This window comes from Coregonus clupeaformis, unplaced genomic scaffold, assembly GCF_020615455.1.
Source record: "Coregonus clupeaformis isolate EN_2021a unplaced genomic scaffold, ASM2061545v1 scaf0137, whole genome shotgun sequence".
Lineage (NCBI taxonomy): Eukaryota > Metazoa > Chordata > Actinopteri > Salmoniformes > Salmonidae > Coregonus > Coregonus clupeaformis.
This window is the reverse complement of record NW_025533592.1, coordinates 143,464-158,612: the sequence shown is the minus strand read 5'-3', so window position 1 is coordinate 158,612 and position 15,149 is coordinate 143,464. Positions and strand designations below refer to the sequence as shown.

Sequence of the window (15,149 nt, the reverse complement as noted above, 5' to 3'; positions counted from 1 at the left end):
CAGTGATGAGTACTAAAATTGTTACATTTTAGGATCAAAAGAAGCGCGTCGTCCTCTTACATGCCACTGGACACTTTATATTCTGCTGTGTTTTGATTTGGATTTCCCCCCCCGGTTTTTGTGTTTGGAATGACAGATTTACTGTGGCAGATTCAGCTGTCATAATGCAAACGTTGCTAGGCCCATTTTGAATCTGTAGAATGACTACTACCATAACCAAAATGCTAATTGACTGGACATTCCAAATTACCATGGCAATTATGCATCACAATAGTTGTTATATATATTTCTATGGTGAAGGGCCTTCTAAGGGAAAGACAGTAATTTTTGCAACCAAATGATTTTACTGTGCCCAGTCGCACACAGACTTATGACCACACAAAGTGCAACAGGTGGATTCAAAATGATTAGCCTAATAATTATTTACATTTTCTTACCCTTAACAATAGTACAATTTGTGATAGTAGAACACAAAAATCACTGCATTGCAGCGTGGGACACGGTTTTTACGCCTGCTACATTAGGTTAACCTTAATTCTGTCACAGTCCCATGTCACTGTCATCCTCATTGGCTCATGCTCTGGCTCCTAACCAAGCCCACAGGTAGACCAATACAAAGTACCAACACATGTTATTGACTTATTGGGCTCCGCCCCTTACCGCGTTGTAGCCTAATCCAATCCGATGCCCTGTCACAGGTAAAACCGGCCACATATTCTCACGCTATACTCCAAAATCCGACAAAACCCGTTCGTTCAGAGACACCTTTGCTGTGGCCCTCATCTTGCTTGAGTTTTTCTGGGGAAAGTAGACAGATCGGATTTACAGTACCAACTAGAAAGTCCAGTTCCACCAACCGAGATGTCACAGGATCATGACAAGTAAGTGTTTTCAGTCAGCACTGCAAGTCCAGCAGAACCAAATCAATGTGTTGAGAGTTCTAACAGTTTACTGAACTTTGGTGCAAAATGACCCGTCGATATTTGACTTTTTTTGGGGGGTTACCTGCGCAGGTGGATTCTAACGGAGTTTCCTGGACTGTGGGAAAGTTGACTTTTTGCCTGCCTGGCAAAACGACTATGATTCAATCTCCTTATTTATTGTACTTAGTGATTCAATCTCTATTTATCGTGCTTAGGATCAGTGAAAGCGCCGTTTGGGGCTTATAGCAGCTACAAGCGCTGTTTCTCTGGTCGGGTTCCAGCCTGCACGGCACAGGTGTGTTGGCTATCTCTCCACCTGTCGTGCTAGTTCAGGCGCCTGTTCCGAGTAACGTTCTGCCAACCAGTGTGTTATTGATGGGCGGTTCATTATTTGATTTGGCTCACAGTTATGTGGTTAGACTTTATTTTGTTTGTCGAAGATATTCGTCTTAACCCCCCCAACTACACCTAACAGTACAATTTTTATTGTAGCCCAGGACAAGCACACCTGATTCAACTTGTCAACTAATCATCAGGCCCTTAATGAGTTGAATCAGGTGCTGGGGCTACAACAAAAATGTGTGCTGTGGGGGTACTCGAGGACCGGAGTTGGGAACCACTGCCCTAATCCATGGTTGTAATGGCATTTCTAATCGAACATGTAATTTTAATCGAAAAAATATTCATAATTATTTTTAGTATGGTTTTTTATCTTTGCTCCAGAGTGGTAATGTGTGAATGTATTTTGTCCGTTTCTGAGGGAATGACAAGGAGACTGTTGACTCCAGTGAAATCGTACACCTTTTAGGCGTTGGCCCCTTTAGTCAGAGGAACAATGTAAGCAAGATTTTCTCCGTTGTATTGTAGACATATAGTCACTGGACGAATAATTAATGTTGACAGAATTATTTAATTGATTGAGATAGTCAATATTAAATTTTATTATTAAGAAAATATTTGTGAATATTTCGATATTCACAAATAGGCCCTTGTTAAAGAAAAATAGTCCTACATGGATAAATACGAGCTTTTTCTTTTCTTAATCTCATAATTCCCAATTTTGTAATGTGTAATTTAGGCCCTACTGCATAGGCCAGCCTATTTCCCGTGAGATCAAATGGGTTTCTCTCTCTTCAACCTTTCAGGAAAAACAATTTAGGTTAAGATATTTTTTTCAGTATCCAATTTAATGCTTTTTTTCCACATGGAAAACTTTTAGCTATCCTCTTTTGTTTTACAGTGGATTGCATATCCTCTACGTTTGTTTTTTTTGCCAGTGAATAACGGATCTATCGGGTTGCAAATCCCTTACGCCCCAATTCGACCCGGGAAACATTTTGTGAGTGAAACAATTGGATATTGGATTACTAATAATAAGTTTGCCTTGACCATATCGAATAAAATCATTTGCTGTAGCAACTATAGCTTGGAAACCAGAGGATATAAATCCATACATTCTGTTTGTGCCACTCTGGAGATGCTTTTGTCTGAATTGAGGATAGAAAAGCTATATGTCTCTTATCTCACACTAGCCTCTATAGCGTTTTGTTTGTTCATTTAAGACAATATATTTAAGGAATGAAAGAAATAAGCCTAGTCTAGCCTTTATGTCTAAAATGTCGTCATTGTTTGCACTTTAAATATTGTTCTAAAATAAAATCTCAAAGGCTCTGTTTGTGACTGTAAAATAATTCAGTTAAAAATAAAGGCAATTTATTAAAACAATAATTGTGTGATCATCATACACATGTATATAACATATAATTACACCATACATGTTAGTCTATATTCAATTCACTGAAATACTACAATCTCATTGTTCAATAATGTAGGGCTTGTGTTCTTTGTAACACCCTCTCACATTCTATGAAATAAAACTTGGTAAAAATTACTCATAGGCTTACTGTAAGTACCAAAAATGTATATATTGTAATAATGGTCCCTTTCTCTAATAGAATCACTCATCCTGTATGCTCACGCCTATGTTCTCAAGGTAGATACAGTTTTGTTCCAAGTATCTAATCGGCCCTGACTGTCTGATAAAGTACAGAGAGGCCAAAGTCAGTTAAGGGCCTATGATTATGATGATGACGATGATTGTTCCAAACAGGTTCTTTAAAAATAAAACTACACGTCTGAAAGATAAAGAATGACATTGTTGATCTCGCCAACCTGTTAGTCGGTTGTGAACAATGCAGTGATTGTTGCTCTGACCGTCTGTTGATTTACGTGCTGTCAGTCTGGCCTATCCATCTGATGTGAGTGACTCCCTGTCTAAATCTGAAGTGAACCAGTTAGAGAATCAGGGCCATATTAACTAAATATTTATAACTCAGTCTGTCTTTTGTGTGTAGCTTATAATTATGCAGATCCTGGTTTTGACATATACTGTATCCAGCTATCACGTTACTTTCCTTCATGACATTTGTCACTGCACTCCTGCTAACGTCGCTCTCTCTCTCTCTCTCTCTCTTTTTCTCCGTCTCTTCTCCCTTCTCTGTCTTCCCCTCCCCAGTAAGAGGCCGGTCCTGGTGTTGCAGAATGAGCCCAGCTATGGTCAGCGTCGGCCCTACACCAACGAAGACGAGGCGTGGAAGTCGTTCCTGGAGAACCCCCTGACGGCCGCCACCAAGGCAATGATGAGCATCAACGGGGACGAGGACAGCGCCGCCGCCCTGGGCCTGCTCTACGACTACTACAAGGTAACACAGGACCCAGGCTGGTCGAATACAGGCTGTTACGACTGCTACAAGGTAACACAGGACCCAGGCTGGTCGAATACAGGCTGGTATGAGTACAGGACCCAGGCTGGTTGACTACAGGCTGGTACGACTACTATAAGGTAACACAGGACCCAGGCTGGTCGAATACAGGCTGGTATGAGTACAGGACCCAGGCTGGTTGACTACAGGCTGGTACGACTACTATAAGGTAACACAGGACCCAGGCTGGTCGAATACAGGCTGGTATGAGTACAGGACCCAGGCTGGTCGAATACAGGCTGGTATGAGTACAGGACCCAGGCTGGTTGACTACAGGCTGGTACGACTACTACAAGGTGGCCTAAAAAAACAGGAATCAGTTGAGTCATTACTGGTACAGGAGCTGTGCTCACCCATAGGTGTCATGACACTGTTGAGGTACCACAACATGCCAAGCCTTATAGACTAGGCCTGCTACTCTAGTAGCAACACAACCTCTGCAGTTATTACTGATACAGGAGCCATGTTATTCCCACAGTTATTACTGATACAGGAGCCATGTTATTCCCACAGTTATTACTGATACAGGAGCCATGTTATTCCCACAGTTATTACTGATACAGGAGCCATGTTCACCCACAGTTATTACTGATACAGGAGCCATGTTATTCCCACAGTTATTACTGATACAGGAGCCATGTTATTCCCACAGTTATTACTGATACAGGAGCCATGTTCACCCACAGTTATTACTGATACAGGAGCCATGTTCACCCACAGTTATTACTGATACAGGAGCCATGTTATTCCCACAGTTATTACTGATACAGGAGCCATGTTATTCCCACAGTTATTACTGATACAGGAGCCATGTTCACCCACAGTTATTACTGATACAGGAGCCATGTTCACCCACAGTTATTACTGATACAGGAGCCATGTTATTCCCACAGTTATTACTGATACAGGAGCCATGTTCACCCACAGTTATTACTGATACAGGAGCCATGTTATTCCCACAGTTATTACTGATACAGGAGCCATGTTATTCCCACAGTTATTACTGATACAGGAGCCATGTTATTTCCACAGTTATTACTGATACAGGAGCCATGTTATTCCCACAGTTATTACTGATACAGGAGCCATGTTATTCCCACAGTTATTACTGATACAGGAGCCATGTTATTCCCACAGTTATTACTGATACAGGAGCCATGCTATTACTGATACAGGAGCCATGTTATTCCCACAGTTATTACGACACCATACCACAACAATCCGAGCCATAGAGATAAACCACGTTGGAGAAACTCATTGAAGTAATAGCTGTGAGGTCTTAGTACTATTGCCTCTTAGTCATGACTGAATTAGCTTTACTACCTGCATCTGTGAAGCAGCAACAACTAATAGAGTTGTCTATGTACACTACCGGTCAAAAGTTTTAGAACACCTACTCATTCAAGGGTTTTGCTTTATTTTTACTATTTTCGACATTGTAGAATAATAGTGAAGACATCAGAACTACGAAATAACACATATGGAATCATGTAGTAACCAAAAAAGTGCTTCAAATAGCCACCATTTGCCTTGATGACAGCTTTGCACACTCTTGGCATTCTCTCAACCAGCTTCATGAGGTAGTCACCTGGAATGCATTTCAATTAACAGGTGTGCCTTCTTAAAAGTTAATTTGTGGAAATTTCTTTCCTTCTTAATGCATTTGAGCCAATCAGTTGTGTTGTGACAAGGTAGGGGAGGGTATATAGAAGATGGCCCTATTTGGTAAAATACCAAGTCCATATTATGGCAAGAACAGCTCAAATAAGCAAAGAGAAACGACAGTCCATCATTACTTTAATACATGAAGGTCAGTCAATACGGAAAATTACAATAACTTTTTAAGTTTCTTAAAGTGCAGTCGCAAAAACCATCAAGCGCTATGATGAAACTGGCTCTCATGAGGACCGCCACAGGAATGGAAGACCCAGAGTTACCTCTGCTGCAGAGGATAAGTTCATTGGAGTTACCAGCCTCAGAAATTGCATCCCAAATAAATGCTTCACAGAGTTCAAGTAACAGACACATCTCAACATCAACTGTTCAGAGGGGAGTGTATGAATCAGGCCTTCATGGTCGAATTGCTGCAAAGAAACCACTAATTAAGGACACCAATAAGAAGAAGAGAGACTTGCTTGGGCCAAGAAACACGAGCAATGGAAATTTGACCGGTGGAAATGTGTCCTTTGGTCTGGAGTCCAAATTGAAGATTTTTGGTTCCAACCGCCGTATCTTTGGGAGATGTTGTGTGGGTGAACGGATGACCTCCGCATGTGTAGTTCCCATCGTAAAGCATGGAGGAGGAGGTGTTATGGTGTGGGGGTGCTTTGCTGGTGACACTCTCTGTGATTTATTTAGAATTCAAGGCACACTTAACCAGCATGGCTACCACAGCATTCTGCAGCGATACCCCATCCCATCTGGTTTGCGCTTAGTGGGACTATAATTTGTTTTTCAATAGCACAATGACCAAACACACCTCCAGGCTGTGTAAGGGCTATTTTACCAAGAAGGAGAGTGATTGAGTGCTGCATCAGATGACCTGGCCTCCACAATCCCCCAACCTCAACCAAATTGAGATGGTTTGGGATGAGTCGGACGGCAGAGTGAAGGAAAAGCAGCCAACAAGTGCTCAAGCATTCCAGGTGAAGCTGGTTTAGAGAATGCCAAGAGTGTGCAAAGCTGTCATCAAGGCAAAGGGTGGCTATTTGAAGAATCTCAAATATAAAATATGTTTTGATTTGTTTAACAATTTTTTGGTCACTACATGATTCCATATGTGTTATTTCATTGTTTTGATGTCTTCACTATTATTCTACAATGTAGAAAATAGTAAAAATAAAGAAAAACCCTTGAATGAGTAGGTGTTCTAAAACTTTTGACCGGTAGTGTAGACATGGTTCTATTGGATGTGGTCAGAATCACAGCGGCTGTGTTTACCTTCCCATGCAGGTGCCCAGAGAGACGAGAACAATATCCCAGACCAAGACAGAGTCAATGGGCTCTGATGTGGATCCCAACAAAAGGTCCATGTAGGTATAACATCCCTTTACAAACCACTGGGGAGGGCAGATTACACCACACCACACCTCACCTCACCACACCACACCTCACCTTGCCTCACTACACCACACCTCACTACACCTCACCACACCGTCTATGTTTGGTCCTTGTGATATTTCATCATAAACTGACATTTTACCCACCGTGTTTATTTTTATTTTTTTCAGGCACTTGATGGCCCCCCTGCAGGAAGCTTCCATGGCATCAGCAGAGAGCAGGATCCAGTTCATGAAGGGCCCCATCAACATCCTGCTGCCCAACCAGCTGCCTGGCCAGGACAACAAGAGAGGGGTCCTTATCCCCTCCCCGGACACCACTGTCACCGTCTCTATCGCCGCCGTCCCCAACTACCCCAACGTCAAGATGGAGGTGCCCTCCCATAGCTTCTCTGTCATGGTGCCCTACCACCGAGCCGAGAGCGACAGCCACACGGCGGATTTCGCCAGACAGCTCACACACAGCCAGTTCAGCCCTAGCACCCAGCCTCGTACCCCCGACTCCACCTTCCCAGAGACCTACAAGGATGGTTCCCAAGAGGTGTGGACACAACAACAGGGATCCAATAGCCTCTTCTCTAGTCTAAAACCCCCACCACCCTCCTCCACACCCCCACTCTCAGATCTCTCTCTCCCGTCAGACAATACCCCTTTCACCTGAGCCTCTGGAGCTTATAACAGTGGGTCTCAGCCCTCCCTTTTATTTGAACATTCCAAAATAGCAGACCAGCGTGTTATTATGCCATTGTCTAGCTCACACAATAAAGTGCTGTACTATTTCCCACCTACAATAGCCCAGGCCTTTCTCTCTCTCTCTCCATTTAACCTGGAGGGGGATTACCTTGGAAAGGGATAACCCAACACAACCCCCTTCACACAGGGAGCAGAGGAAGGAGCGAGGGAAGGAGAGAAGGAGGGAAGGATGAGAAGTGGTTTGTTTCCACTTCAGAGAGGGAGCGAGAGAGTGTAACAGAGAAAAAGAATGGTAAAGATGCAGCGAGAGAGTGTAAGAAAGAGAGAAACACTAAGAGCGAGAGAGAGAGGGCTCCCTTTACTCCCTGTAACCCCTGAGAGCGCTAGCTACAACCCTCATCATGGATGCTTGTCTAAATCCAGCCCCTCTCTCCTCTTTATCTTTCCTCTTTCTCTGTCCTCTTTCTCTGTCCTCTTTGTGTGCCACAGGTGTTCTCCTTCCCAGGGGATCTCCAGTTACGCATGGCCTCCATCTCGGCAGAGGAATACAGCGTGTTTGACACCGTGCCGGGGTAAGCCCTCCAGCCTGGCGGCCGCCCGCTGTCGCTTGCACACCGCCATTCAGCCCCTGATAGGAGATTCCAGAGAATAACCTTATTCACTACAGTCACCTGGGGGTCAGCAGATTCCCTCAGTTTAAAAGCTACAATGCCAAACATAATGTTATCAGGGACTCAGTGACACTATGAGGATTTTGGGTCATAATCAAACCAATGGGAAGGGGCTGATGAGGGTGGTCCTATTCAAGGGGTGACATTTGCAATGTATTTTAGAGGTGGAAAATATATATCGACAGGAATATCAATATTTACATACAGTATATTCATAGATACTGAAAACATGTATAGATAGATTGTTTAGAATAAAGATAGATACCAGATAAACACCAGCTGAATACTAGATACATAACTGTATTAATGTCTAGGCCTACTCTTTCCCTAGCCTGAAATCCAGACCTGTTTTGTGCCAAACATATGACACGGAGTACAAGGAGTGGAATGTCAGCACAAAGCAGGTCTGGATTTCAGGCTTTCCCTAAAGGAAAATACAAATGTAGCCTACTATAGTTTTGTCACTATTTATTTCCCGATTAGGAATAATTTTCAGTACACCCTGGAGGCGTCCAAGTCGCTGCGCCAGAAGACAGGTGACGGTACCATGACGTACCTGAACAAGGGCCAGTTCTACCCCATCAGCCTCAGGGAGATGGACAACAGCAAGCAGCTGCACCACCCCATCAGCCTCAGGGAGATGGACAACAGCAAGCTGCACCACCCCATCAGCAAAGTCAGGGTAAGACCACCAAGCTAGCTAGTTGTTCTACAGTAGTTCATGGTCAATAACAGAACTTAGATTGGTCCTTGTCTGTGTGCAGATCATTTGGCTAGGTCTCTCATGTAAAATATATATCAGGTAAATATTTTGACAGAATAAACAGAGAAATCTTAGGCTAGTTGGTAGCTATTATGCTAATAGGAGCTAATGTACTAACAAGTAGGAGCTTGTTAAGTAGAATGTGTCAGTTAAGCTAGCACGATTGATGTCCCTGGGATTGTGTGCACCATTTCAGAGTGTGGTGATGGTGGTGTTCGGAGAGGAGAAGTGCAGAGACGACCAGCTGAAGCACTGGAAGTACTGGCACTCCAGACAGCATACAGCCAAACAGAGGTGTCTTGATATCGGTAAGAGCCCATGCTACTGAAGCCTACATGGAACACTAGTCCTCACAAACTCTTGAAGGAGACATTAAAGGCCTAATTTACTGTGCGATGCACAATTTAGTACACGTTTTCAACTGTTATTATCTAAAGTGAGGGAAGACAAAAAAAACTGGCTAAACATTAATTACTTTACCCTTTAAGATTGATCATGAACCTTTAAATGTTTTATTACCTCTAGGAAATAACGGGTGCAAACTTCACATTACAAACGCTTATTAAATCAGGCCATAGTTTTTATGTCACATAAAGTCACCAGAAGTCCTGCCAGAATGGTGACGAATGCAGTTCATCATATTTACCTGACACTCTTCTTACCATACCATCCTGCACTGTCACGAGTCACTGTTGTTCCCTGAGTTTTTGTGCAACAATCACCCTCCATTTCCTCCCCCCTGTCACATGCTGTCTCTGTCTCAGCGCAAGTCTCATGACCTAGAAGGAGAAGCAGCCAGCTAGCCAAGGAGCCAGGCAGGCAGACAGACCCACCCAATGAGCCAAAATCTCTATGCCACCTTAAATAAATAACTTAGTAGGAGATCTACGATGATCAGGTCCCCCTTGTCCATATACTCCTATTCATGATATAAAAGGAAAAACTGATCCTGGTTCTGATTGGTTGAATCTTAACAAACCTCTTTATAACAATACACCTGATTGGATGAAGGAGGGTGAGAATGTGGGTGGATATGGGACAAGGCCAGTAGTCATCTCTACTGCCTCTGATCTGGCAGACTCTAAACACAAATGCTTAGTTTGTAAATGATGTGTGAGTTTTGGAGTGTGCCCCTGACTATCCGTAAATGATGTGTGAGTGTTGGAGTGTGCCCCTGACTATCCGTAAATGATGTGTGAGTGTTGGAGTGTGCCCCTGACTATCCGTAAATGATGTGTGAGTGTTGGAGTGTGCCCCTGACTATCCGTAAATGATGTGTGAGTGTTGGAGTGTGCCCCTGACTATCCGTAAATGATGTTGGAGTGTGCCCCTGACTATCCGTAAATGATGTGTGAGTGTTGGAGTGTGCCCCTGACTATCCGTAAATGATGTGTGAGTGTTGGAGTGTGCCCCTGACTATCCGTAAATGTGCTGTCTGGTTTGTTTAGTATAAAGAATATTTTAGCAATTACTTTACTTTTGATACTTAAGTAGATTTAAAACCAAATACTTTTAGACTTTTACTCAAGTAGTATTTCACTGGGTGACTTTCACTTTTACTTGAGTCATTTTCTATTAAGGTATCTTTACTTTTACTCAAGTATGACAATTGGGTACTTTTTCCACCACTGCCTATTTGTTAATGATACCTGTGTCAACTGAGCTCCATGGTGGCTCCCTATCGGGACAATACAGCAGCTTAATTCTCTGGAGGTAGACTGATCAATCTTACTCTGCACGCACACACTGTGAAAGGTGAACTCAGTTCTGCTTGACGGAGGAAAGTGTATTGTCTCACTTGCAGTCTGACTTTGATGGAAGGACTGTGGGAGAAAGGTGAGCGTTGAGACAACCTGCTTGCTTTCGATTAAAGTAGTCAGTCAGCAACGTAGAGGTGCCCTACTAAAACAGTGTGGTTTCTGGCATAGGGCTATAGGCCTAATAAGGGAATTTGATGGGATTGGTCAGAAGTTTGGAGACAAGCACCTCAATTTCCGAAAAAATGGCAGAGTGAAAATGTTTCTGAAGGATTAGACTTGGTAGTACAATAACGCAAGACTACGAGACCAATACCACAGAGCATGCTTTTTTAGCCACACCTTTGAGGACAAAAAGCTTGTTTGTTTATCAAACAACTAAGATGTGGGATGGGACCTCACCAGGGTGGGAGCACATTCTCAATGGTTGTATCTAATACAAGCTATTGATCTTCACTTAATTCTTATGCAAGGCTCCTAAGACCTTTGATTCAGCCCAGTCATAATAATAATAATAATAAGTAGAAGAAGAAGATGAAAATAACCTTCCACCTCTCCATACTTCAACTTAGTTTCATAACTTAGCCACCGCCGCGCTTATCTTAGCAGCCTCTTCATTGAGCTTCTTATGTCAGTGCTAACTGTACTAACAGTCCATTATGTGTTCCATGGTTCCCAGCTGACTACAAGGAGAGCTTCAACACAATCAGCAACATTGAGGAGATCTCCTACAACGCCGTCTCATTCACCTGGGACATCAATGAGGAGGCTAAGGTGAGGTATAGGAAACATACCTTTTGGTATGAGGAATCAGAGAAAAAAGGTGAAGGGAGATGGAAAGATAGTTGTAAACCTAATTGTTTTTCCCTTACAACACATGATTGGGACGATGATGCCAAGTGTTTCTGAAGGATTAGGTGTATCTGATCACAACTTCCTCATCTTAAAATGAACCATAAACATTCTGTGTGAATGCGACTGAAGACTCTTCCAAAAATAGACTGCCTTCCCTTGCTCTGAAGGTTAGGATGTGTTTTGGCCATCACAGCAAAGGTGTCAGGTGATGCAAACCAATTTGTCAGCAAGCGATCGTCACACGCTTTGTCCTTTGTTTTCTTCTAAATGCCCATTATGGAAAGTGGTCCTTCGAGTTTTGATCGAAGAATAAAGGCATTTATTGTCCCAGTGTTTTGGGTGCTTTGGTTGCGTAGAGACCATAGAGACAGGTCGGCGGCAGTGAACAGGTACATACGTAGGTGTTTGTCTGCCGTCGAGGCCACATTCTTAATTCATTCTACGTCACCCCAATTGTTGAGCTACAGTGATGCACGTACAAGGGAGGCCTAAGGAGCTAAGACTTGCCTACTGCCTAACAATTGGAATGAGGAAACGCGGTAGGGGGGCAGAACTGGATTTGACAGCTAGCGATGGAATCCTGTCCGACCGGGTACGAGGTGACAGACAAAATCCACCGTCCCTGACCAGTTTGTTGGGTTGTGAGGGATGGCGTCAACAGACAATCTCACAGACGCTTTAGCTAGCGCTTTGTGTTCATGTGGTGCTATGACACTGCTACTGTTGACTGTTCTACTGTTAGCCTGGGATGCTAACACAAACAGACTAACAGATAGACAGGCAGACAGGACGGTGCCACAGTTAATCTATCCCTTCAATCTCCTTGCTCTTTGGTTGTCTTCACTGAGGGAGACACACACACATATAACCAGGGTGTGGATCTTCTCATCTCATGACCTGAGGCCTGTGTCCATAGGATAAAGGACGTCCATCCTTGTGTTTGTACTGTGTATAATCACCTGTGTGTATGCACCGTCTGTTTGTTAGAATCACAGATGAGTCAGGTGTAAGGTGTCACGCTAAGGATGTTTGTGTGTGTGTGTGTGAAATATGCTTTACCTCCTCTTGCTGTACCCCCTGATGATTTAATAACTTAGGCACACACAGTTTAGTCGGAAGGCAGAAATGAAACAAGTCAGAGTAGGAGCAGCCTTTCGCAAATGTTGACACGATTTGGGCTTCTTGACAGAACACTCTGCTATGATCATGAGAATGGAGCATTACACGATGAGATCATCTTTACTGAAGATGAGCAATTGCAAAAACGTTGAAATGGAACATAACTGTATAGCTCATGAGACTATGTTGCGCCATACATGACTTTACATGAAGTTAGCCACATAGCCTGCTGGTTACCCAAAGTGGTAAGTAACTATTTGATTAAACCAAGGATCTAATTTAGAAAACTAGTTAGATTCTGCTTAAAATGAACTGCAAAAACTAGTTACTGAATAGTTACTATGTGACTATACCAATAAATTAACAGTTCAGTCTAACTACATGAAATCTGTGCAACTTGCAGTAAAGGTTTTTCAGTATTTTTTTTTTTTTTTAGGTGGTTATAATATTAAGTAAGCATATTGAAATAGTTTTTTCTCTAGAAAGCGATGTATTGAAATAGCTTTCTGGAACCTTGTTTTAGTGGTTGGCAGTAGAACCAAGAGTCAACATGTAATTACCACTGTCTGCCAAAAGAGGGAGACACACACCAGTTCAGTGAAGACAGCATGTACATAAACAAGGAACCAGACAAAGAGATCTTTTTGCTCCTGAGAATTCAGTGGGAGTGGAACAAGTGGGAATGCGCTTGAATAAATATTATCTAATTTATTGTGCATGGAACATCAGTCAATGACAAAGAATAGAATCAACATTTTCCCAATGTTGCATATATATATACAGTGGGGAAAAAAAGTATTTAGTCAGCCACCAATTGTGCAAGTTCTCCCACTTAAAAAGATGAGACGCCTGTAATTTTCATCATAGGTACACGTCAACTATGACAGACAAAATGAGATTTTTTTTCCAGAAAATCACATTGGAGGATTTGTAATGAATTTATTTGCAAATTATGGTGGAAAATAAGTATTTGGTCAATAACAAAAGTTTCTCAATACTTTGTTATATACCCTTTGTTGGCAATGACACAGGTCAAACGTTTTCTGTAAGTCTTCACAAGGTTTTCACACACTGTTGCTGGTATTTTGGCCCATTCCTCCATGCAGATCTCCTCTAGAGCAGTGATGTTTTGGGGCTGTCGCTGGGCAACACAGACTTTCAACTCCCTCCAAAGATTTTCTATGGGGTTGAGATCTGGAGACTGGCTAGGCCACTCCAGGACCTTGAAATGCTTCTTACGAAGCCACTCCTTCGTTGCCCGGGCGGTGTGTTTGGGATCATTGTCATGCTGAAAGACCCAGCTACGTTTCATCTTCAATGCCCTTGCTGATGGAAGGAGGTTTTCACTCAAAATCTCACGATACATGGCCCCATTCATTCTTTCCTTTACACGGATCAGTCGGCTGGTCCCTTTGCAGAAAAACAGCCCCAAAGCATGATGTTTCCACCCCCATGCTTCACAGTAGGTATGGTGTTCTTTGGATGCAACTCAGCATTCTTTGTCCTCCTGTTAGGCCTACTGCTGCTAGGTAGCTCTCTCTCTGCTCTCTCCCTCCCCTCTGTCTGTCCTTGATTGCAGGAGTGAAGTCTGGTGTGCGGGAGTCAGGGTTCCAGCTGCAGCTCATTCACCATAATCACCTCAGCCTTTAAGACCCGGTCAAACTTACCACTCATCGTCAGATCATAGTCAAGACGACCATGTTAGTCTCGCTGCCGACTCAACCTGTTTATTTTTGCTCTTTGTGTTTTGGCTTGTTCTATTTACTTTTTCTCCTGTGCCACAGATATTTGGAACCTGACTCCTGCCTCCGCTTCACTCCTGCCACCACCATCCTGCTCTCCATTACCGGACCTCTCTTTTGGACTCACCACGGACACTAGGACATTACGGTACCACACCTGCCCTGATCTGGATCTGTTACCCTCCCGGTAACCTGGACTTGCTCTTCCCCTATATTGGGAAACCTGGACTTTGAACATTGTAAATAAACCTGTTAAAACTTCTCTGGCTTGGTGTACTGGTCTGCATTTGGGTTCTTATCCAGTTAAATCATAACAGTATGATCTGACCATCATGAACCCAGCAGACAGTAGCTCGGATACCACCCCAGAGTGCACTCAAATTTGGACTGCCATAGCCAATCAGGGCATTTTACTTGGCCAACATGATACCCTGTTTAAGACGATTGCTGAGGACAGTCAGGTGCTGATTAATCAGGTTCAATTACTCACCAATCAAGTGTCTGCCCTTACTACCCCTTCAGCCCAGATCAGAGAGCCTTTTGTTCCTGCTCCAGAGCGCTATGACGGGAACATGGGAACCTGTGGCGATTTTTTGACTCAATGCTCGTTAGTGTTTGAACAACAGCCCCTCACCTACGCCTCAGAAAGAGCCCGTATTGCCTACCTTATCAACTCTACTAGCGGTTCCGCTCGTGCCTGGGGATCCGCGGTCTGGGAGAGTCAGTCGGACATTTGCAACGCTTACGTTGCCTTCACCACTGAGATGAGGAAGGTTTTTGACCACCCCGTACGAGGCAAGGAGGC

General features: G+C 43.3%; 1 protein-coding gene across 1 annotated transcript in view; it reads left to right on the top strand.

The window, feature by feature from the left end:
- Positions 1–736: 736 nt before the first annotated feature.
- Positions 737–15,149, top strand: part of LOC121539396 (grainyhead-like protein 1 homolog) — a 29,499-nt gene continuing 15,086 nt past the window's right edge. Inside the window, exons 1-8 of the mRNA XM_041847871.1 lie at positions 737–881; positions 3,439–3,625; positions 6,638–6,717; positions 6,916–7,285; positions 7,927–8,009; positions 8,592–8,790; positions 9,068–9,179; positions 11,308–11,402. Coding sequence (XP_041703805.1) covers positions 862–881; positions 3,439–3,625; positions 6,638–6,717; positions 6,916–7,285; positions 7,927–8,009; positions 8,592–8,790; positions 9,068–9,179; positions 11,308–11,402 — 1,146 coding nt within the window. The 5' untranslated portion in view covers positions 737–861. The remainder of the gene's footprint in view (positions 882–3,438; positions 3,626–6,637; positions 6,718–6,915; positions 7,286–7,926; positions 8,010–8,591; positions 8,791–9,067; positions 9,180–11,307; positions 11,403–15,149) is intronic.